The sequence below is a fragment of the Homarus americanus genome, unplaced genomic scaffold (assembly GCF_018991925.1).
Source record: "Homarus americanus isolate GMGI-L3 unplaced genomic scaffold, GMGI_Hamer_2.0 scaffold45562, whole genome shotgun sequence".
In the NCBI taxonomy this organism is placed as follows: Eukaryota; Metazoa; Arthropoda; class Malacostraca; order Decapoda; family Nephropidae; genus Homarus; species Homarus americanus.
Window position 1 is genome coordinate 8,709,180 of NW_024744839.1, and position 25,424 is coordinate 8,734,603.

Sequence of the window (25,424 nt, forward strand, 5' to 3'; positions counted from 1 at the left end):
CTAAGTCAAAACCTCGAAATCCAGACTATGCTAGTTAATAAAAGACGAGGCATTATGCACAATGCTGGCCCTCTGTAAAGGCTAATGATCTTATTGGAACATATAAATAATAATTAGTAAATATTTTTATTTATATGATCCGTTATTATTTAAATTAAAACAGAAAACTGAATAATTTTCCCAAGTGAAGAAACTATAACTGAAAGTGGAATGTTGGGTTATTTAGAAATATTTAAAATAATACAATTAGTTTTTTGTCCAGCTGACGGAGAACCGTTGGTCTACATAGCCTCTCTACAAGTGAATGCAGTTTTTGAAGTGCATGCATTTGTGTCCATTACATTTATAGGAAACCTTATTAAATAGTCTCTTGGAACAACAACTCTTAGGTAATATAATATTCACTGTATAATATAAGACTTCATGCTTATTAAGGAAAAAGTATTAAATTTTACTGAAATGTTCAAATTCTTTCAGTCTAACACAATAAAAGTTCATTTTAGCATGTTATTGATAGAATGGTTTTGTCTATATGTCCATTGAGGCATGCGTTTATCCTCCGCAAAGTAATGAGGATGCCGAAATTTCTTCGATTCTTCCTGGTTGAAAACTGTGAAGACCTAAAAATTAAATCTGTATTACTAAATATAATGCTATTTAAAAATATATCGCATGCAATGCATGCCTTTGTATTCATTAAAAATATGCCACTGTTAGATAGTCTTCGCCTTCTGATGAAGTTGCAAGGCTGGCTTCGTCAGCAATTTTCATTTGTTACCACTACATACCTTCACTTACACCGTCAATTGAACCCAGGAGTACCGCGAAACTGAGAACGCGTAAATGAAATAATAAGAAACATATAGGATTAATTGAAGTAGGTATCAGCTTTAATTCCCAAACCTAATTTATTCTATTACTAACACGACAAGTAGTCAAAAATAACATCTAATTTATGATGGTATGCACACACAATTAATAATTAAGAGAAATATCAATAATATTAGTTCAACACTCCCCACGTTAGTAGAAAAGATGGCTCAAGACACGGGATGCTGTCTGCAGCAGAGGCAGATTATTGGGGTCTCACCCAGTGCTCACTTGTATCACTATCCATCACAGATGCTTGCAGGGTCTCTTTGTCAAACCCCTCAGTCCATCCCACCATCACTGACTTCAATGCTGTGGGTATGGTGACAAACCCGGGTAATGTTTTGATGACTGGCTTAATTTGTGCGACTCTGCCGCTACCGGGCGTAAATGACCACGTAATTAAAATGGCCAACCCTGCAAGGCACCGCGTAAATGACCAAACGCGTAAACAAAAACCGCGTAAATCCAGATTCAACTATGAAATCAAAGTTGAAACCATGTTTTGCCAGTGATGGGTATGGCGTGGGGAGACACCACACGGTCACATACAGTACCTAAAGGTCTTGTGAGGTGAAGTCAAGTCAGGTGACAGTGGCCAAGACAGTGGACTATCCCTTTGATCTTGTGCCCATTAGTACCTTGACCACTCACCTCACCTAGCCTACCCTTTTATTCCCCCCTCCCCCCATTAAATCCTCTCTCTTCTCCCCCACCTTTCCGTTAGACGTCAGTTGCTCTTTGCATATACCTGTACCTAAAATGAATAGAGTCTGTAATTCTAAAATGCTTTACATGTGTGAGACTGGGTGTACTTAAAATTCTGTTTAAATAACTAAGTGCCTCCCAGCACATGCCAGATGTTATGTGGTACAAAAAATTCAGCCATTCATCAATTAGAATCGAAGACGTATGTCACCACAGCCACACCCCCCAATTAGAGGGACAGTTCGCAGGAAGAATCAGTCAGACTCAGTAATTATGGAGGCAACAATCATCCACGAACTCATCAACTGAAGGAGCTTGATAGCTACTTAGCATGCCCAGGGGATGGATTGGAGCTACTGAGGTCTTTCCTGACATTATGTGACTTATCTCTCAGCTTAACACCTTACTACATGTATCTGCTGCTTGTGGGCTTATTATTTACTATTTATTTAATTATACCCTAGGGGGCGACAAACCTAGTCTCAAGAGCCATGCGGTCAGACACTAATATATTGGTACTCATGTCTCACAGGATGACTTGTGATATGGAGACAATATTAATATGATTTAAGGACAATGGGAGTTAGCACCCACCAAAATGTGGATAGTGTACAAGAATTAAATCTAAATTACTGAGAACCCTCGAAGATCTGGAAACACGAAGTTCCCAAGCGCTTTCGTGTAATTCACATCTTCAGGGGTGAGTACAGACTAAGGAGAAATACATAACAAGGCAAATATATATACAGTAGAGGAAGGTGAGATCAAGTCCACAATAGTCAGGTTATTAGGTAGTGACCCTACTAATCTTAAAAAAGCACCGCAGCAGTCGGTAATTAGGTCAGAGGGTAAGATGACCCAACCTTCTTACCTGGTTACAAATCTTCTAAATTACGAAATTATCCAGTTTGTACATACCATTACTCAAATTCATGTTGATGGATTCGGTATGATTAATGAGACTGGATTCTATAATGTTCCTACTGTCAATTGAATTACAAGGTAATATTGAGGAGGCATTATCCCAGTCAATGCAATGCTTATTATCTCTCAAATGAACAAACAGAGCATTGGATTCCTGGCCTGTCCTAACACTATATTTATGTTGTTTCGAATTTATTAATGGCTATTTACTCTTTTTACAGGTTTGATAAATATTCTAGTTAAGGTTATATTAACCTTCAAGAATTAAAAATGGGAAAAGTTAAGAAACTGAAAAAGTTGGGAGGAAGAGTGTCACGTCCAGGTCCTCTTGATGAACAGTTGGCTAGAGACGAAGTTGCTCGTCCCAGTGGTCGTATAAAAATTCGCACTGAGCGGAAGGATGGAGATGATGAGGTGAGGTTCATAAGGAAATATTCTTTAAAAACTAGGACTTGAAAATGACCACATAACCCTTCAAACCATTTACCGTGATATGGGCATACCTGTATCTTAGTTACTATACAGGATCTGTCACTGTTTTTGATACATTGGGAATTACAGTAGTCCTTGTAGTCCTTTTGTCTTCAGTCTGTAGAATAGCACTTTAACTTAAATTATCTTGGATTTGTTTCATCTTTCGTAATGTACAGTATTCTTCAGTAATGAAAATCATAATGTCAGTTTCCTTACTTAGTTTGGAAATAAATCTGCTTGAAATTTTTTCAATAGATGTTTTGTGAGGTTTTGTTTTTTAAAAAGCAGTTTAATGAGATGAATTAATGGTGAAATTTTCCATGCACTATATGTGTTACTTTGCATGTAGGAATTGATAATTATCATGAATAGCCATTTGAAATAATTTACCTTTTTCCACATGTAGTATGTTGAAGGACAACTAGGAAGGGCCATCCTGAAGCAGAGTGTGGCTCAGCTTAAAGAAATGGAGGATGAGATGGAGGAAGAAGAGTTTCCACCTTTGGGTACACAGCGTCCAAGATTCATAAAGCGGTAACACCCATTAGCACTTTTGAAAGAGATGTACTGTTTATATCATATCATGCTCACCAAGTGTCCTGCTAGGGCCCAAGGAACCTCTTAGATGAAGGAGAAAGACCTGGGGTTTGCAGTCTTGAATTTATAGAGTTACCCAAAGTGAGAAGTGATACAAGGATAAATACTCAGTGAATAGTGAGGGCTTTGCAATTATATTTTAAAATATTCATCAAGTCTCTTGTAAATTTTAAGGGTACAAGTCTAATTCCATCATTCACTAATCAAAACTTTCCATTTAAATATTGATTTTCAAAAGTCAATATAATGTATGAAATAAAGGGATAACTTTAACTTCAAGGATAATTTGAAGAGCAAGTGCATGGTAACCAAATAATGTATTATAATTTAGAAGAATCTATCATCGTCTGTGTTCGTTTCATGATAAGTTTATCATGCACCACCACCATCATAGAGGTTAGCCATCTTACCAACCATTCCATTAACCAACAACTGCCAATTAATAGCACTCTTATAAAAAAAAGCATTATCCAGTAAACCTCCCAATTAACTGCATGTTCAGTCACCATATAGTTGTCCAGTTGGCCATAGGTCCAATTTTATCATTATGTTATGACCTTCAAACTATAATCACTCCATAAAATAAAGTAAATAAAAAGGCTCAAGTTTGATGGCAACTGGGCTAGTCTGTTTAGGCTGGAACTGGAGCTCCTACAATGTACCCTCCCTATCCATGGTCACTGATAATGATATTGAAACAGTTTATTTAGCCAGAAACATATAGATACAAAATGAACAATATTGACATGGCTGAGCCAAGCAGGGACTTGAACCCTCTTAGTGGCACTTTAGTTGTCATATATTGATAATTGTGTGGTTTTAACGTTTATAAATATTTTTGTGTGGCTGCTACTAGGGATATGCAGACACCCAAATTTTTGCCAATACCAATATATATATACAGTATATAGGAAGTTGTATTTAAATTTGGACAATTTGAATTTCGCGAGTTTTTTACAGTCTAATTAGGTGTCCAAATATGAGAGCCTACTGTAGCTGTAATTCAAGATTATTTTATTTAAATCCACACTGCACTGCGCTATATATTATCAATATGTTAACTAAATTTCAGAATGATCAATAATTTCAATGTAAAAATGCAAAAATATTCAAGACACCAAGGAAATAGATGTTCACTCCACTGTCAACAAAGCCACACTGATGCCTGGTGGCTGAGTCAAGTGGCTAATGGGTGCACAAAAAACTAGTTCCCTGTACTGCATACATTATCAATATGTTAACTAAATTTTAAAATGACTAATTATTTTAATATAAAAAATGCAATAATATTAAGGAGCACAACTTTCTTGATATTTACTCCACTGGAAACGAATGTAAACATAGAACAAGTTACTGAATTGGCAGACTAGCCGATCAGCTGATGCGCACAACAAAACATGTTTGTTGCAAGGATTTCGTTAATCAAAGTTTTGTTCATTAACTGAATTGAAGATCCTTATGGGAGCTAATTCGTTAATCGAACCATTCATTAACCGAGGGACCACTGTGTGTGTGTGTGTGTGTGTGTGTATATATGTAACCGGTCGGAATTTGCTGGACTTTAATTTCTCACTTGACTTGGGGTTTATTAAAATTTAATAGATGGTAAAGGCAGTGGAAGCGCCCCTTTGAGAAAAATCCCGAACCAGCACAAGAACACTTAAATCTACTACACAAAATGAACTGTCCGTGACCCGTGGAAGGATAGCGTCTGTGACTGGGATGAATGAGACACACTGTAAAATTTAGACACTTATATTCCCTCCAACACTACAAACACAATCAAATAATGGTACACCAATATGCGCACCTCTTAACTTAAACTTTAACCACTACTCTGGGGAATAAAAGTTATACATGACATAGAAATTATTAGAAACACAGGCAACAATAAATTTAAAGTATTAAGAAATGTTAATTGCACATATGAACAGGCCTTAAGGGCTTTCACAAAATAATATCAGTCACTTAGGAAATGGTACTAAAAAATAAGAAATTAAATACTCCACAATGAATAGGCCTTAAGGGTCTTCAACAAATAATATCAGTCACTGAGGAATGGTAATAAAAGATAAGAAATTAAATACTCTACAATGAATAGGCCCTAAGGGCTTTCAGCAAAATAATATCACTCAACAAAATTATAGCACCCCAACAGGTGTACACTTCCTAACCTAACCTAACCACTGCTCTGGGGAACAAGGTTATACCTGAGATCAGAATTATGAAGAATTAGAGGCATTAAAAGAATCAAATCACAGTATCACTCTGGTTCCACTTAATGGCACAAACATTCAAAAAAACACTACTATCAAAATTATTTAAGAAATATTAAACTACACACGTCAAGATAATATCAGTCTGAGGAATGGTGTTAACTACACCCGTGATAAGGAAGATAAAATGTTCCTCTAGGTATCTCCTAGAGTCCTAGACTCACGGTCTCAGTGTGTGACCATTAATATACTCAGATAGCCTCAGTGTACTCCCAGTGCGTCCATGGGCAGGAAGAGAGTGAGCCAATCAGACCTTGCGCAGTTGAGAGAAACTTTAGCTTCCCGTTAGCAAGAGGGTTTCACTAGCTGCTCGGGACATGTGGGGTTGTGCACCGGAGTGGTAAGAACTGATCACCCACTGCTGATGCTGGTCCCGTGTCGTGTTAGTTGTCGGGAGCACTCGTTCACTCAAGAGATCCTTTGCTACCCCGCTAAACAGTGACAGGCCTACACTGATCGGTCCAATGGCGACAATCGCCACCCTCAATCATCAACGGCAGTCAATCTCTCGCAGTCAACTCCGGTCAACTCCAGTCAAGTGGGTTCTGACGGAAACCCTGAAATGAACTCACTGTTAGCTCTAGTTTACTTTATCACTGCCCTATCTAACCCTGTCTGAGATCGAATGAGACTTACTTGTTATACTGCAATAGCGCAGCACAGGTGACTAGGCCACGTGACTATTTCTGATGGACGCGCGGAACGTCTTGTCTGTGTGAATGCTCTCCGGAACTGGCCTAGCCAGCATCGCGTCTCCCCAAGGCGCTAGCTTGGGCCTACGTGATATATTTTCCGCCTAACTAATAACTCCTTGGGACACCCGTAACATTATTCAGACTGCTAAACGATCTATAATAATTTCAAATTCAATAATAGTCCCTTAACTTCATGAATCGCATCATTATTAATTCGGTAAATCATATTTAATATCATATAGGCCTAGTTCCGCAATCTCTCGCTACGAGCAGGCAGCGCTCCCTCCCCTCAGATGACCTTGAACGCTCAGTATCACTCATGGCGGGGCATTTGAAATTACTCTGAAATTTCTGGATATCACAATCGACCCCCCTAAAAAAGACAGCACTGTCCTCATGTGCTGAGAAAACATGCATACGACCCCCCTAAAATTTTGTTCTAAGGACTGCACCTCACCCCTTTTGCTAAATGCAGCATTCCCGTCTTCTCTTCTCTCCTTTTCTCTCCCGCTAACACTCGACCCCCCTAAAAAAAGACAGCACTGCCCTCATGTGCTGAGAGAACAACTTAGAACCCACCTTCAACTCTGTACTATTCCACTCGCAGCTAGCAACTCCATTTCTTCCTAGCCCAACTCAATCCAACCAGAACATCACGCTCCCCTTTTGCCTGGCCCTTAACTAGAGAACCAATGTCAAAATTAATACCAGCCCAAAACAAACATGCTCTCCTTTGGCCTGGCCCTTGAACAAAGAGGAACCAGTGTCAAAAAAAAAATACACAGTCCAAAACAAGCATGCTCTCCTTTTGCCTGGCCCTTGAACTAAGAGGAACCAGTGTCAAAAAAAATACTCAGTCCATCTCCCACATTCTCTCCTTTTGCCTGGCCCTTGAGCTAAGAGGAACCAGTGTCAAAACAATACTCAGTCCACGTCTCCGAACCTCATGCCGGCAGACCAACCCTCTGACAATGTACCAGCCCATATTAGTGAGGCCCTGGACATTACAACCGTACTCTCAATCCCGCTCATGACAGCAACTCAATCCCGCTCATGACAGCAACCACTACTCAACGCACATCTCTGACCTAACCATCTCTCCAATCCCCTCTGCCCTACTCACAACTCCTCCAACTCACCCCCTACAACCTGCCTTTTCTCATTACCATGCACCCTAAACTGTAATCGGTCGGCTTCGTCTTGTCTCTCAGCTGGAGGGCTCGATCAACCTCTCTGAACTACTTACGTACCCCTATATTTCCCACTTGGACCTCACACTTCCTTGACTGCTGGACGTGTGCCTGACATTCACCCCTTGTTTCCTCCCTGAACCGTTGAATGTGTGCCTGAGACTCCCACTTGAACCTGTTTACCTGTGCTTGATAATCCCTCTTTAGGTCTCCGAACTCCTCTCTCAGCTGTACCAAGGTCCCGCGGCCGTCTCTCTTCCTCCTCATACACATCTCTATTGTCAAGCCTAACCAACTCAGTCCGGGCACAAGGATGAGCATCAGTGCGAGTTCAATCCCTACCATTGCTAACCAACACATGATGGCGTTCATTATCCCAACCACAGTACTATCAGTCACGACATTAAAAACTACGCTCTGCTACCATTTGTAACCGGTCGGAATTTGCTGGACTTTAATTTCTCACTTGACTTGGGGTTTATTAAAATTTAATAGATGGTAAAGGCAGTGGAAGCGCCCCTTTGAGAAAAATCCCGAACCAGCACAAGAACACTTAAATCTACTACACAAAATGAACTGTCCGTGACCCGTGGAAGGATAGCGTCTGTGACTGGGATGAATGAGACACACTGTAAAATTTAGACACTTATATTCCCTCCAACACTACAAACACAATCAAATAATGGTACACCAATATGCGCACCTCTTAACTTAAACTTTAACCACTACTCTGGGGAATAAAAGTTATACATGACATAGAAATTATTAGAAACACAGGCAACAATAAATTTAAAGTATTAAGAAATGTTAATTGCACATATGAACAGGCCTTAAGGGCTTTCACAAAATAATATCAGTCACTTAGGAAATGGTACTAAAAAATAAGAAATTAAATACTCCACAATGAATAGGCCTTAAGGGTCTTCAACAAAATAATATCAGTCACTGAGGAATGGTAATAAAAGATAAGAAATTAAATACTCTACAATGAATAGGCCCTAAGGGCTTTCAGCAAAATAATATCACTCAACAAAATTATAGCACCCCAACAGGTGTACACTTCCTAACCTAACCTAACCACTGCTCTGGGGAACAAGGTTATACCTGAGATCAGAATTATGAAGAATTAGAGGCATTAAAAGAATCAAATCACAGTATCACTCTGGTTCCACTTAATGGCACAAACATTCAAAAAAACACTACTATCAAAATTATTTAAGAAATATTAAACTACACACGTCAAGATAATATCAGTCTGAGGAATGGTGTTAACTACACCCGTGATAAGGAAGATAAAATGTTCCTCTAGGTATCTCCTAGAGTCCTAGACTCACGGTCTCAGTGTGTGACCATTAATATACTCAGATAGCCTCAGTGTACTCCCAGTGCGTCCATGGGCAGGAAGAGAGTGAGCCAATCAGACCTGCGCAGTTGAGAGAAACTTTAGCTTCCCGTTAGCAAGAGGGTTTCACTAGCTGCTCGGGACATGTGGGGTTGTGCACCGGAGTGGTAAGAACTGATCACCCACTGCTGATGCTGGTCCCGTGTCGTGTTAGTTGTCGGGAGCACTCGTTCACTCAAGAGATCCTTTGCTACCCCGCTAAACAGTGACAGGCCTACACTGATCGGTCCAATGGCGACAATCGCCACCCTCAATCATCAACGGCAGTCAATCTCTCGCAGTCAACTCCGGTCAACTCCAGTCAAGTGGGTTCTGACGGAAACCCTGAAATGAACTCACTGTTAGCTCTAGTTTACTTTACCACTGCCCTATCTAACCCTGTCTGAGATCGAATGAGACTTACTTGTTATACCGCAATAGCGCAGCACAGGTGACTAGGCCACGTGACTATTTCTGATGGACGCGCGGAACGTCTTGTCTGTGTGAATGCTCTCCGGAACTGGCCTAGCCAGCATCGCTCCCCAAGGCGCTAGCTTGGGCCTACGTGATATATTTTCCGCCTAACTAATAACTCCTTGGGACACCCGTAACATTATTCAGACTGCTAAACGATCTATAATAATTTCAAATTCAATAATAGTCCCTTAACTTCATGAATCGCATCATTATTAATTCGGTAAATCACATTTAATATCATATAGGCCTAGTTCCGCAATCTCTCGCTACGAGCAGGCAGCGCTCCCTCCCCTCAGATGACCTTGAACGCTCAGTATCACTCATGGCGGGCATTTGAAATTACTCTGAAATTTCTGGATATCACATATATATATATATATATATATATATATATATATATATATATATATATATATATATATATATATATATATATATATATATACATACATACAGTATTATCCCTCGCTAACGCGTGTTTCACTTAACGCGTTTTTTATCATACGCTGGTGCCTCAGCCGAACTTTCACTAACACGGATTTTTTCCACATATACGCTGTGAGTGTCCTGCTGAGACGCCATTAGATTTGCCCCACCCGCCACCCTGCCTGACTGCCTGTTTTAGCCTTATAAATCATGTTAAATTACCCAAGCCAGAATATAATTTACATTGCTGGAATTCTTATAATTTGGTGATCATTTTGAATATAAACATCATATATTTTGCATTAGACATACAAATTTTAGATAAAATATTTACTCTTGAGTAAATATGTTATCTTTTGTGCAAAATATATGATATTTATATTCAAAATATTCCTGGTCTTACAAGGAATCCAGCAATGTCAATTATATTATCCTAACTTTAGTTTGAGGTATTATTTATTACAAAAAAGTTAAGTATTCTGGTTTTCCCACACACCTTGGGACGGTTGGTGGGGGGTTGGGGGGGAGGGAGGGACCGACCGACCATCTGTTACCCTGTGAAGAATTTTTTATTTTTTTTTATTAACTGAAGATATTTGTTTTAGCTCATAAAATTCATACCCCCAAACTCCACTTTTTGAAGGCACATACCTATGTTCTAGTAAAAATAACATCTTAATTTTATGATGGTACATGCACACAATTAATACTTAAGAGAAATAGAGAAATACAGTCGCCAAGTTAATGTCCATTCAAATAATGGACACGACTCCCTCTCCCTCTTCTCACACTACACTGCTGGCTCTTCCCTCTGAGAAATTTTGGGGGGAAAACCTGGTATAGTAATAAATAATACCTCAAACTAAAGTTAGGATAATATAATTGACATTGCTGGATTCCTTGTAAGACCAGGAATATTTTGAATCTAAATGTCATATTTTTCACAAAAGATAACATATTTACTCAGAGCAATCATTACATCTAAAATTTGTATGTCTAATGCAAAATCTATGATGTTTATATTCAAAATGATCATCAAATTGTAAGAATTCCAGCAATGTAAATTATATTCTGGCCGGGTAATTTGTATGAATTTTATGGGCTAAAACAATTGTCTTCAGTTAATAAAAAAAAAAATATTCTTCACGACACTATCTGTCAATCAAAGTACCCCACCTTGCCTCCCCCCTCTTCCAACCAGCCAGATGGTCAGTCCGTCCCAACCCTCCCCCCCACCCCCCACCAACCCTCCCTTCAAGAGAAAGAGTGGGTGAAAAAACTAGATTTTAACATTTAATATTAAATAATACCTCAGATTAAAGTTAGGATAATATAATTGACATTGCTGGATTCCTTGTAAGACCAGGAATATTTTGAATATAAATGTCATATATTTTGCACAAAAGATAACATATTTACTAGAGTGAACATTATATCTAAAAATTTTATGTCTCATGCAAAATATATGATGTTTATATTCAAAATGATCATCAAATTGTAAGAATTCCAGCAATGTAAATTATATTCTGGCCGGGTAATTTGTATGAATTTTATGAGCTAAAATAAAAATCTTCAGTTAATAAAAAAAAAATATTCTTCACACGGTAACAGATGGTCGGTCGCCGGTCGCTCCCTCCCTCCCCCCCACCCCCCACCAACGTCCCTACTAGATAAATGTGTGGGAATACCAGACTGTTTACCTTTTCAGTAATAAATAATAAATCAGACTAAAGTTAGGATAATATAATTGACATTGCTGGATTCCTTGTAAGACCAGGAATATTTTGAATATAAATATCATATATTTTGCACAAAAGATAACATATTTACTCAAGAGTAAACATATCTAAAATTTGTATGTCTAATGCAAAATCTATGATGTTTATATTCAAAATGATCATCAAATTGTAAGAATTCCAGCAATGTAAATTATATTCTGGCCGGATAATTTGTATGAATTTTATGAGCTAAATAAAAACATTATACTTCACCCGTGTAAAGGGGTACACCCACCGCGGAATGTGAGCATCCTGGGTTCTGGCAGGGCACCGTGTAAACGTAGAAACGCGGAATGTGGGACCGCGTAAAGTGAGGGTTGACCCTTTTCCTGGATAGATAGTGACTTGTGCTTAAGTCTGGAAGCACTAGCACCACTTTCTCTGCATCATGGTCTCTTTGAAGACATATTGAAGGGTTAAATGTCGTATAGTAGCTTCTCAAATTTCGCAAGTTTTTAATTCTTAACGTATTTTATTGGAACACACAAAAAATAAATAAATAAAAATTTTGACGGCGGAAACTTGAATTTCGACGGGTTTGAACGGCCCGCCAACGTGCAGACGACGTGCATAATCGTGTAAACAGCGTCATTTCTCTTATGTACAAAAGATTCATTATTATTTATTACTGAATGTCTTTTTTATTGAATTAATGTTTATGTGCAAAATGAGCAATACAATTCATTAATAATACTTAGAATATTAAAACACACGAGGAAATGACACAGCATTGTATTCGTTGATTACAAAACCAGTGACTGACTGGTTCTACATATAAAACTGAAGAAAATAAGACCTTGGTTGTAGCTGTAGTAAAATTAATATGGTTGTTTTAAGTAATGTCATTTAATGTTAATAAATGGAACAATAGAAGTAGCTAACAATAATGGTAAAGAAAAAAGAGAGATCGCATATGTAAGTGCGCATGCGCACACGTGAAAACATATCATCATTACTTTACATAAGAATATGAAAACAACACTTATTTACTGTTCATATATATTTTAATTAATGTTTCTGAATTTGTTTTTATTGAATTAATGTACGTGTGTGCAAAATTAACAATACAATTTATTAATAATACGTGGAATATTAGAGGAGACGAGACGGCTGCCGGTATTGTTTATGTTAAAGCTTACGAAACCAGTGACTGATTGGTTCTACATATAAAACTGAAGAAAATAAGACCCTGAGTTTAGCTGTAGTAAAATTAATGTAAAAAAATGAATATGGTTGCTTGAAGTACCTGTAATGTTATTTAATGTTAATAAATGGAACAATATAAGTAGCTAACCATTAATGGTAAAAAAAAAAGTGAGACTGCTCGTATGTAAGTGTGCACATGTGAAAATATATCGTCATTACTCCACATAAGAATATGAAAGCAACACTTATTTACTGCTCATATATATTGAAGGGTTAAATGTTGTACTCTGTATAGACAAGCAGAGAGAGAGAGCAGCCGAACTGCCGGATGTAAACAAACCTTAATTACCCGCGGGTTTTTTTTGTAAGGGGATTAGCCCACCCGGGAATAGGTCTCTGACCCACATTAGGGCCTGAGGGGCAAAAATTTAATACTCCTGTAATAATAATAATAATAATTCAGATAAAAATGCTGCCTATTTTACCCATTGGACAAACTAAAATCGTTCAGGACCACAGAATACCTGGACTAGAGAGGTACAACTGTATATATATATATATATATATATATATATATATATATATATATATATATATATATATATATATATATATATATATATATATATATATATATATATATATATATATATATATATATATATATATATATATATTTGTTCACAAGACATCTTCTGAAGATGTCTTAACAAAGACGAAGCTAAGGTATCCTGCTGTCTCCCATTTTCTCCGCAGATTTATCAAGATTTGTCTTATTCCACGCCCATTGTGTATATATATATATATATATATATATATATATATATATATATATATATATATATATATATATTTTGTTGTATCTACATCTAGAATTGGTACACACTTCTGAAGATGTGAATTACACTTAAAGCGCTTTGGGAACTTCGTGGTTTTCTTTCTGTAGGTTATCACATATATGTATATATATATATATATATATATATATATATATATATATATATATATATATATATATATATATATATATACATATATATATATATATATATATTAGTAGTCTTCTGTTAATCTAAATCAACTGCTCTAGGTCTAACCTAAACGTTAACCGGCAAACCACTGTTTAATGGGTTTTGGGTATCTGTCCCAGCCTAATTTAAATTTCTAACTTCAAATAAAAAAATGGCTAGAAAAATTTACTTACTTTGAGGTAAGGAAGGCTCCTGGATGATGGTGATGATGCATTTGAAGTGGGAGGCAGGAGGAGCAAGGGAGAAGAGAAGGAAGGGAGGTGGAGGAGAAGTATTTATTGCTTGAAGGTGTAGCTCCATGAAAATGTTGTGAACTTTCTGGACTCATGATTCTCCACCATGAATATCCTCTCCTTTCTGAAGTGGAAGGCTGGAGGGCCAGCATCTTGTTCCTCTGCCTTTACTGAAGAAAGTTCAATTGTGGTCTGTGGGGTCTGTCCCTCATCATTAACTTATGTTTAAAGAAGGAGACCACTGAGTCCTCAACATGACACAAAGTTAGTTCAGTTTTTTCCACTTCTGGTGCTTTAAAGCCAGTTCCTGAACTCTCTCCCAGTGGTAAATCACATCTGAAATTGTTTATTGACAGGTCATCACTTTCTAATTTCCTCCTCACCACTGTCAGCCGCCTCTACCCGTAATATCCATCCAGTTCCTTCTCAAGTCATTAGAAAGTAAGTTCCTTCCTCATGAGGACATCACAAGCTCTTCCATCCTCCCACCTCAAGCACCCACGACTGACCAATGGACACAATCTCCTGGTCCAACTTCTAAACCATCCTCAAATCTCCTCAAAAATCATGGACTACTGATGGCCACAGTGCTTCCATGAAGAATTGAGGTTCTATTGGAGACTTCTTTGCCATGATGACATTGGTCAATTTTACAGCCTCCAGGACGTTGAATTGTGCCCAGAACCGTTTCAGTGTTAGTTCATAGATCACGAAGGTTTGATGACACCTCCCAAACATTTTCCTTCATGTACAACTTTCAGTTGTTGATCACATTCTGGTCCATTGGCTGTATGAGTGATGTAGTGTTTGGAGGCAAAAACAACACTTTCACAAAGTCAAATTTATACCTGTCTTGGCAAGGTCAGGGTCATGACCATATACATTATCCATGAGGAGAAGAGCCTTAAAGGAAACATTTGTCTGCTGTAGCTCTTGACAGAGGGCAAACACATCATTAGCCCATTCATTAAAGAACTGTCTTGTCACCCATAGCTCACGGGTTGGGATCTCCAATAAACTCCAAGCATTGTTCTTACCACTTTCTGTTGCTTGAACACCCTGGGGTTTTCAGAGTGGTAGATAAGCATAGGTCAGTCGGAACCCCTGAAGCATTGGCACTGCTAATGAGTGAGACGGGTCTTTCTGCGGGGTTTATGCTCAGGCAAAGAGGCTTCATCCTTGGTGATGAATGTTCTTTGGGCATCTTTTTTTTTTTCCAAACAGCCCAAAGTTTTCATTAACATTGAAAACTGCTGAAGATAATTTTTCTTCCATCAGTTTTTTAAATGGATTTAAAAATCCTTTGCTGCCCTTCTTTATCAGCACTAGCAGCTTCACCCATGCTCAACAACACTTAAAAATGTCACTTCTTTTCTTAAATTTTCGAACCAGCCTTTGCTAGCCCTCGAAAATCTTCAAATTCTGTTCCTGAAGAACTAGGTTGATCTGTCTTAAATGTTCATAAATCTCCTGGCTCTTTTCACAAATGAAATCAATGGAACTGAATCACTCTTTTCATCTGTTTTTCCCTAATCCAGATGATAAGTAACCTCTCGCTTCTACTTATTAGGGATCTAACTTAAACACTCTTGTAGATTTGTCTCAATGCTCAATTTCCCAAATTTGTCTTTTTGAAAACAATGTCTGACACAGTTGATGTCACATGCCATATTCTTTTTGTATAGCGGATGGATTTAATACCTTGTTCGTGTTTTTTTATTATTCCTGCTTCATTTGGATTGAAATCACTTTTCATCTTAGGCCCCATGCTGGATTCAAACAATGGCAAATAATGATTTTTCAAAGTTAAACTAGCTGTAAATAAAGAATATTTTTAAAATACTGCACTGCACTATATTGGTCAATATGCAAAAATAATTTCTAAAATGACCAATAATTTGCTGCAAAACACAGATATGAAGTTGAAGAGAGTCCGCCAAGATGTTACCTAGTGAAACAGAGAGAGACTGACGCCTGTTTGCTGTAAGTTAAGAGGCTGGATGTCACAAGATTAAACTAGTCACTTTTACCTTCAATGCGTTCAATAATTGTTAAAATGACTAAAAGTTAATATTCTAAACTTTTAAAATAATTGAATAGTATAAACTTCTTGATATTTGCCAAAATAGAATTTAAGTCTTTATATATATATATATATATATATATATATATATATATATATATATATATATATATATATATATATATATATATATATATATATATATATATATATATATATATATATATATATATATATATATATATATATATATATATATATATATATATATATATATATATATATATATATATATATATATATATATATATATATATATATATTGTTAAAATCACACAGGGAAAAGGGAAACAATGGAGAACCTTAGCTTTCGTCTTTATACAAGACATCTTCAGAGGCAACTGAATTACAAAGACTGAGAGAGAGAGCTTATGTACACAGGGTGACCTTACAAAAATAAGGTCAGGTCAGAAAACATGACATCCACTAATCCACACCCCAACCACACAGCAAACATAAGAAGAGCTTATAAGAACGGGCGACATAACTAGTCATGTCAAGTAACCTTGGGCCACTTACAAATAAATTTGTGTAGCATTATCAGTTTTGTACTGACCATCACTAAGGTTTAAAGAATTCATTTCTCTAATCAAACTTGTTTCAACTAGAAGTCTTTCTCTGACACATGATGATTTATACACTTCTAAACTGTTTTCCCAATCTGTGGGATGATTATTGTTCCTTATATGAACGAAAAGTGCACTGCTTTAGATGCCGTTCTTGTAGATACCAAACATTGTAAAAAATTAAAAGATTATGGATATTTAGCACAGCTATACCCTTTAATACAGCCTTATAACCTTGCTCACTCTTCTCCTCTTAGGTAATGTTTTTTCTATCTGTAAATTATTCAGTTTCATCCACATTAAACACCTGTTCTGGCAGGTAATCCCCCTCAGTGATGATGTTTGTATCTCTGAAATTTTGTAAGTTGAACTTTCTTAAGTAGAGGAGCACCTGTATATATACAGTGGTCCCTCGATTAACGAACGGTTCAAATAACAAAATTTTGGTTTAGGAATTATCTCCTATAAGGATTTTCAGTTCCATTAACGAACAAAACTTTGATTAACAAAAGCCTGAGGAGAAACACACTTTGTTGTGTGCATCAGCTGATCGGCTAGTCCGCTAATACAGTAATCGGTTCTATGTTTGCATTCGTTTCCAGTGGAGTAAATATCAAGAAAGTTGTGTTCTTGAGTATTTTTGTCATTTTTATATTAAAATTATTGGAGCATTCTAAAATTTATCCATCCAAGCTCTGTCTGCATAAAGTTTTCAACTTAAATTTTTGGCTTGATATATATAGCTTTATTAATTTATTTTACTCGTTTACATGCACACACTGTCCTAGGAGCAAAGCTGTAATGTACATGTACTCAAAATAATGTACAAAATGATTACTAAGATTTTTGTGTAGTGCAAACTATTGCATGTTTATATTCAAATTAATCACTATCTTATAAGAATTCCACTAATGTAAATTATATTCTCCCCGGTCACTTCTATGACATTTTATAAGCAAAAAACTAAAACTCAATCTAAAGGACATAAATAAACAAATAAATACTTCACTAGACCTTTGGTGCCAACTGTCAAACATGTCACTCTCCCTCCCCCCCCTACCCTTCCCTGCCAGGGTTTGGTGGTTTTAGGCTTACGGTTTTTATCTTATATAATATCACAGACTAAAGTTAGGAGAATATAATTTGCATTGCTGGAATCCTTGCAAGACAGTGAATAATTTGAATATAAACATCACATATTTTGCACAAAAGATAAAAATTTTAGCACATTAGTGTACTGTAGTACATTTTAATAATGGAAATCATTTGCAACTGTATTTTTGGGTATATTTTCTTAAATTTCTTCATTTATTTTTATTCATTTACATGCACACACCATACCAGAAGAAAGGTAAAAGAAATAAATGACCTAAGTGCAAACCTGTACTATACATGTACTAAATGATTACAGTACTAAAATTGTTATGTCTATTGCAAATTATAGCTTGTTTATATTCAAATTAATCACTATCTTACAAGAATCCCAGCAATGTAAATTATATTCTCCCCGGTCATTTCAGTGGCATTTTATAAGAGAAAAGCTTAGTCACTCTTAAGGACTGATAAATAAACACACAGACCTTTGGCACCAACTGTCAAGCATATCACCTCACCTTCCTCCCTCCCTCCCTCCCTCCCTCCCCCATCTGCCCAGCCAGGGTTTTAGGCTTACAGTTTTTATCTTATATAATATCACAGACTAAAGTTAAGAGAATATAATTTGCATTGCTGGAATCCTTGCAAGACCGAATAATTTGAATATAAACGTCATATATTTTGCACAAGAGATAAAAATTACAGTAGTGATTTAAGAGTTCTTGTGTACAGTATATGTACATATATATTTAGTGATTTAAGGACAATATTTCACTGGATTTACTGTTATTATTTGTGTTTACTGATATAAAAATGCTAAATAGTGATTAATCATGGCATTGTAGACATGTTAGACTCGTCACTGCAATCACCAGGCTACTGGGCCAAACTGTGAGGTGTTATGGTTGTTTTTCAACTTGTGTTTTCGGGTAGATGTACACTCGCAACAACAAAAAGTATCGGTGCATACTGTAGTGTGAACAATTTGAGACCAGCGAGGGATAGGTATTGGAAAAGGCGAGATGTTCCAGCCGTATGTTGGCAGCCCTGATTGTCAGCCATATGGCAACACCTAGTGAAGGGGGGGGGGATTATGAGGATACACTTGCCAACCTTCCCAACATATCACAGTGTATACGTATCATTTCGGAACTCGTCGATCTCACCCTGCACCGATACTTTTTGGTGCGAGTGTACGTAACCTTCTTCATTTATTTTTACTCATTTACATACACACACCATCCAAAATACATATAGTTGTCCTAAGGCCAAACATGTACTCGAATGTACTGTTAATTACTAAAAAATATATGTCTAGTGCAAACTATGGGATGTTTGTCTTAAATTAATCACTATCTTGCAAGAATTCCAGCAATGTAAGTTACATTCTGTTAAGTCAATTTAGTGACATTTTATAAGCGCAAAACAAACACCCTCTATATGACTGAAAACTACGCACTTTGTTATCTCCCCGCAGGCTGTCAATGTCTTGCCTCCCCTTCCCTCCTCCTCCCAGCCAAGGTGAAGGTAGTTTTAGGCTTAATTTTACTTACTTTTTTACTTTTATCCTCTTCGCCACTGATCGGCTCGTCAACTTCTTGGGCGGTTGGTCATGTCTCTGATACGCACTGTTGGCTGATACTGGGCATGCACTGGCTCCTGAATATATTGGAACCTGCTTCAGCATTGATCAAGTCTGGTCTTGAATGAGCTTACACTCGGTGCCGTCACAACGCTCTCAGGCAGATTGTTTCAAGGGTTCACAATTCTCACACTGAAAAAAATTTGCCCTCACAGTTTTCTGGACTTGTGGCTTTTTCAACCTTCAGCTGTGATCCCTTGTGAGGCAGACGTCCGCCAGCTCCAGGATGTACATTCGACCGAGTAGTGCCCTCTGAGATGTTTATATACTTCGATTAGGTCACCCCTCGCCCGTCTGTAGTATAAGCTAGGTAGTTGCAGGCGCTCCAATCTCTCTGTGTAACTGAGGTTCCGTAGAGCCGGCTCCAGTCTGGTGGCTGTCCTTTAGACATTTTCAATCGATTGACAATATGTACCACCTCGGGGACCAGACATGGTGGCAATACCCCAGCAAGGGAAGCACCTCACTCTTGAAGATCGTGATGAGTGACGGACCATCCAGATATCTAAACGACCTTCTTATAAGACCTAGTATTTTTGTTGCCTTATTCACCTTCTTCTCACAATGGCCTTAGAACTTGAGTTCATTGTCGACATACACACCCAGGCTCCTTTTCACATTCAGTCTCAATTGATGCAGTCTCTTCATCCTGTTGGAACATGTGATGTGCCTCCTTACTATTGGTGTGACCCAGGTGCATCCTTTTGCATTTCATGACACTTGAATTTTAGCAGCCATTTTCAAGACCATTCTTGAAGCTCAAGATCTTTCAAGAGCTCTTCATAGTCGGTTTGGTTCTTAATTTCCCTAAATAACATGGAATTGTCCACAAACATATGTATGGAGGAGTGTATAGCTTCTGGCATGTCATTAATGAAACAGACCAACAACAACTGGCCCATTACACTGCCCTGTGGTACCCTGCTAGTCACAGGTACACATGATGATTTCATACCATTTATCACCATGCACTGTTTGCAGTCATGCAAAAAGTCTCTGATCCTCGCAAAGACACTTCCCCGAATTCCGTACCCTTTCAGTTTAATTATCAGCCTTTCATGTGGTACACTGACGAAAGTCTTGGCAATTTTTTATTTATTTATTTATTTTTATACAGGGAATAGCCCACCTTGGCACGGTCATGGACCCACAAAAGGGTCTAGGGGGCGAAAAGATAAGAGTAAAAAGAAATTAAAAATATAAAAGAAAAAGATTACTGTATGTTAATTGATACCACGAAGATGCAGGAAAACCAGCTTTTGGAAGTGAAACAGATTGTATGAGTATGGAAACACAGACGAAGGCAGAGCATTCCACAGTTTAGCTGTGTGAGGAAAGAAGGATGTACTATAACGGGTTATTCTAGTGTGACCGACATCCACAGAGAAACGGTGGATACTATGGGAAAGACGAGTGTTACGAGCCCACGGCCTTGCCGGCGGTACACAGAATGCCAAATCTACCAAACGTTGCCCGTTAAAGTATACCTGCAAAAGAGAGAGAGTGAAGCAACATTGCGGCGAAAAGAAAGAGAAAAGAGATTATCAACTAAAGGAGGAGAGTTAATAAGACAAAATGCCTTTGATTCCACCCTATCTAACAGTTGGACAGAAGAAGAGCCACCCCAGATATGAGAGCAGTACTCCAAGTTAGGACGAATGAATCCCTTATAAACTTGAAGCAGCTGCTTAGGAGTTAAGTCGTTACTGCATCTGTACAGCATTCCCAGCTTTCAGGAGGCAGCTTCAGCAGTGTTGTGGATGGGTGACTTCTGCGACATATTAGAGGAAATGGTGAGGCCTAGTATATCTATTTTAGAATTTGGCAGAATGATTGCATCCTGAAATGTGATTGGTGGGAGATCATCTAATTTGGAAAGTGTTATTGATAAAAACTGTGTTTTATTACTATTGAATTTAACCAAGTTTTTACCTCCCTATTCGGAGATGCTGCACAGATCCGCATTGATAAATGAAATGATATCGGCTCTAAAAACAGATATAGTTTGAGAATTAGGGGGAAGAACAGTGGAGTAGAATCATCAATGTAAGAATGGATAGAATTAGTCGTTGTGTGAAGTAATCATTGATAAAAAGAAGGAAGATAGTAGGTGAAAGAACAGAACCCTGTGGGACAGCACTTTTGGTAGAGAAAGAGTGAGTTACCGATCCCTCGACAACAATTGCCATGGATCCGTTCTCAAGGAAGCTTGAAATTTGAGAACGAATTGGGGGAGAGAAACCATAAGAGGGAAGTTTAGAAAGCAAAGACTTGTGCCATGACGAAAGTTTCCCCATAATCCTTAAGAGAGGATGACCAAAGATGGGTGTAGTAGGAGAGCAGATCACCAGTAGATCTCGCCTGGCAAAACCCACACTGATGATCCGACAAAAGTGAAAGGCATTCAAAGTGACGGGGAAAATGAGTTTAAAAAATCTTGGAGTGGGATGAAGTTAGGGTAATGGGGCGATAGTTAGAGGGATTGGAATGGTCACCCTTCTTCAGGATGGGCTGAACCAAGGCATGCTTCCAAGAAGAAGGGAATGTTTGGATTTTGAGGCAAAGGCAAAAGAGGCGAGCAAGCACAGGGGCTAGAATTTCAGCACATTCCTTCGGAACACGAGGGGGTATTCCATCCAGTCCATGCACCTTACCCACATCCAACCTGGATGACACACCAGCAACTCTACGAGTGGAGATTATAGGAAAGTGCAAGGTTCAGTAGGAGGGATAGAGTTGGAATCATCAAAGGTGGGGTTAGAGGAGAATAAGGTGTCATAGAGATTGGCTTTATCAGGGGGAGTGTTGGCTATAGAGTTATCAGGTCAGAAGAGAGGAGGAAAAGAGGGAGTGCAGAAGTTATTACAGTAGTTTTTGATTGAAGACTAGAAGGATTTACTAGAAGAAGAGTTAGTCAGGTCAGCTGTCATTCTTTTTTAAAAAAAAATCCGCTTTACCCTACGAAGAATAGCCTTACAACAATTCTTAGAAGTAATGAAAGAGGAGTGAGTAATAGGAGGAGATAGTTTCATAACTTGATATGCCTTATCTCTCTCCCTACAAGCAAGAGAACAGGAGTGATCAAACTGTGATTATAAAATAAAAGTTTTGGTAGAAGATAGGATAAATGCACCCATGCCACCCTGTTTAACCCCAGCATTGCTGTCAGCACATACCGAGACATCTCGAGTGGAAAAGCAACATTCATCCCATGGAAAGTTGTGTAAGAATTCTCGCAAGGATTGTCAGTTTGCCCTCTGTTTGTGCCATAGTTAGCATTTAAAGGGGGTGTGGGGGAGGTGGTCGATATTTCCGCCTTGTTCTAGAGTTTGAGTCCAAGCATCTAGTAACTTGAGTAATTGTGTTACACAGGATCTTTCTGGCATAAAACCTTGTTGACATTCCTTTACAAGGTTTTTTTGGTCGCAGATGTTCCATCATGGCTTCTCTTGCGATGCTCTCAAGTGCTTTGCACACTATGCTGGTCAAACTTGCATAAACCATCTTCCAATCGTCGGGGACCTTTTGCTCCTCCAGACATTTGTAGAACAGGATCTTAAGGGGCTCTGCAAGCTCATTACACAGTTCTCTTAACGCTCTGGGCTGTACCATATCTGGGCTGGGACTCAATGCAGGAAGATTGTTCGCATCCTCTTGTAAATACTGATGAAAACAATTTTTCAACGCCTCCGCCTTATCCTGGTCAGATTCTGCATAACCAATTTGAGCCATCATATAACACTCAAAGGTAGTAAATAAAGTTTTTAGGAAGGTATCTTCATATCAAATACTACACTGTACAGTGTGTTATAGTGACCCCCTGTTGTAAGCTGATAGCTCTCACACGCACACATCTTGAGTAAACAGCCATCTGATACAGCTTATCCTTTTATTTTCAAAGTGATTTTACAAATACATACAGTATTGTATTTTTCTCTATTACTGAAGATGTTATATTAATCATGATAAACATAAACCATAAGAAGCCAATCATATGAGAATACAGGTTGTACCTCTCTAGTCAGGCATTCTGTGGTCCGGAACGATTTTAGTTTGTCCAATAGGTAGATTGGCAGCTTTTTTTTTTTTTTTTTTTTTACTTATCTGAATTATTATTATTATTACAGGAGTATTAAATTTTTGCCCCTCAGGCCCCAATGTGGGTCAGTGACCTATGCCCGGGTGGGCTAATCCCTGTAAAAAAAAACAAAACCAGCAGTGGAATGTGTTTGCATCAATTTCTCTCTCTCTCTCTCTCTCTCTCTCTCTCTCCTCTCTCTCTCTCTCTCTCTCTGCTTGTCTATACAGAGTACAACATTTAACCTCAATATATATATATGAGCAGTAAATAAGTGTTTTTTTTCTATTCTTATGTAGAGTAATGGCGATATTTTTCACATGTCTTGCCACATACAACGGTCTCACTTTTTTTTTTGTATCATTAATGGTTGCTACTTACATTTCCATTTATTAACATTAATAACATTACTTCAAAACAACCATATTAATTTTTTTACATTAATTTTTACTACAGCTACAATCAGGTCATATTTTCTTCAGTTTTATGTATAAGAACCAATCAGTCACTGATTTGTAGCTTTAACATAAACAATGCCGCAGACTTCTCGCTCCCCATTATTAATTGTTATTGTTAATTTTGCACACAAACAATTAATTCAATAAAATCAATTCAGACAATAATTGAACAGTAAATAAGTGTTGCTTTTTATTCTTATGTAAAGTAATGACGATATGTTTTCACATATGCGCTTGCTAATGCTATCTCTTTTCTTTACCACTCTCGTTAGCTACTTATGTTGTTCCATTTATTAACATTAAATAACATTACTTAAAACAACCATATTAATTTTACTACAGCTACAACCAAGGTCTTATTTTCTTCAGTTTTATATGTAGAACCAGTCAGTCTGGTTTTTTTTTTTTTTTTTTTTTTTTTTTTTTTTTTTTTTTTTTTTTTTTTTTTTTTTTTTTTTTTTTTTTTTTTTTTTTTTTTTTTTTTTTTTTTTTTTTTTTTTTTTTTTTTTTTTTTTTTTTTTTTTTTTTTTTTTTTTTTTTTTTTTTTTTTTTTTTTTTTTTTTTTTTTTTTTTTTTTTTTTTTTTTTTTTTTTTTTTTTTTTTTTTTTTTTTTTTTTTTTTTTTTTTTTTTTTTTTTTTTTTTTTTTTTTTTTTTTTTTTTTTTTTTTTTTTTTTTTTTTTTTTTTTTTTTTTTTTTTTTTTTTTTTTTTTTTTTTTTTTTTTTTTTTTTTTTTTTTTTTTTTTTTTTTTTTTTTTTTTTTTTTTTTTTTTTTTTTTTTTTTTTTTTTTTTTTTTTTTTTTTTTTTTTTTTTTTTTTTTTTTTTTTTTTTTTTTTTTTTTTTTTTTTTTTTTTTTTTTTTTTTTTTTTTTTTTTTTTTTTTTTTTTTTTTTTTTTTTTTTTTTTTTTTTTTTTTTTTTTTTTTTTTTTTTTTTTTTTTTTTTTTTTTTTTTTTTTTTTTTTTTTTTTTTTTTTTTTTTTTTTTTTTTTTTTTTTTTTTTTTTTTTTTTTTTTTTTTTTTTTTTTTTTTTTTTTTTTTTTTTTTTTTTTTTTTTTTTTTTTTTTTTTTTTTTTTTTTTTTTTTTTTTTTTTTTTTTTTTTTTTTTTTTTTTTTTTTTTTTTTTTTTTTTTTTTTTTTTTTTTTTTTTTTTTTTTTTTTTTTTTTTTTTTTTTTTTTTTTTTTTTTTTTTTTTTTTTTTTTTTTTTTTTTTTTTTTTTTTTTTTTTTTTTTTTTTTTTTTTTTTTTTTTTTTTTTTTTTTTTTTTTTTTTTTTTTTTTTTTTTTTTTTTTTTTTTTTT

At 36.3% G+C, this 25,424-nt stretch overlaps 1 protein-coding gene across 1 annotated transcript in view; it reads left to right on the forward strand.

Moving 5' to 3' along the window:
• The first annotated feature begins 2,722 nt into the window (after window positions 1-2,722).
• Window positions 2,723-25,424, forward strand: part of LOC121878038 (bystin-like) — a 101,689-nt gene continuing 78,987 nt past the window's right edge. The window contains exons 1-2 of the mRNA XM_042383995.1: window positions 2,723-2,916; window positions 3,383-3,510. Of these exons, the coding sequence (XP_042239929.1) occupies window positions 2,773-2,916; window positions 3,383-3,510 (272 nt within the window). The 5' untranslated portion in view covers window positions 2,723-2,772. The remainder of the gene's footprint in view (window positions 2,917-3,382; window positions 3,511-25,424) is intronic.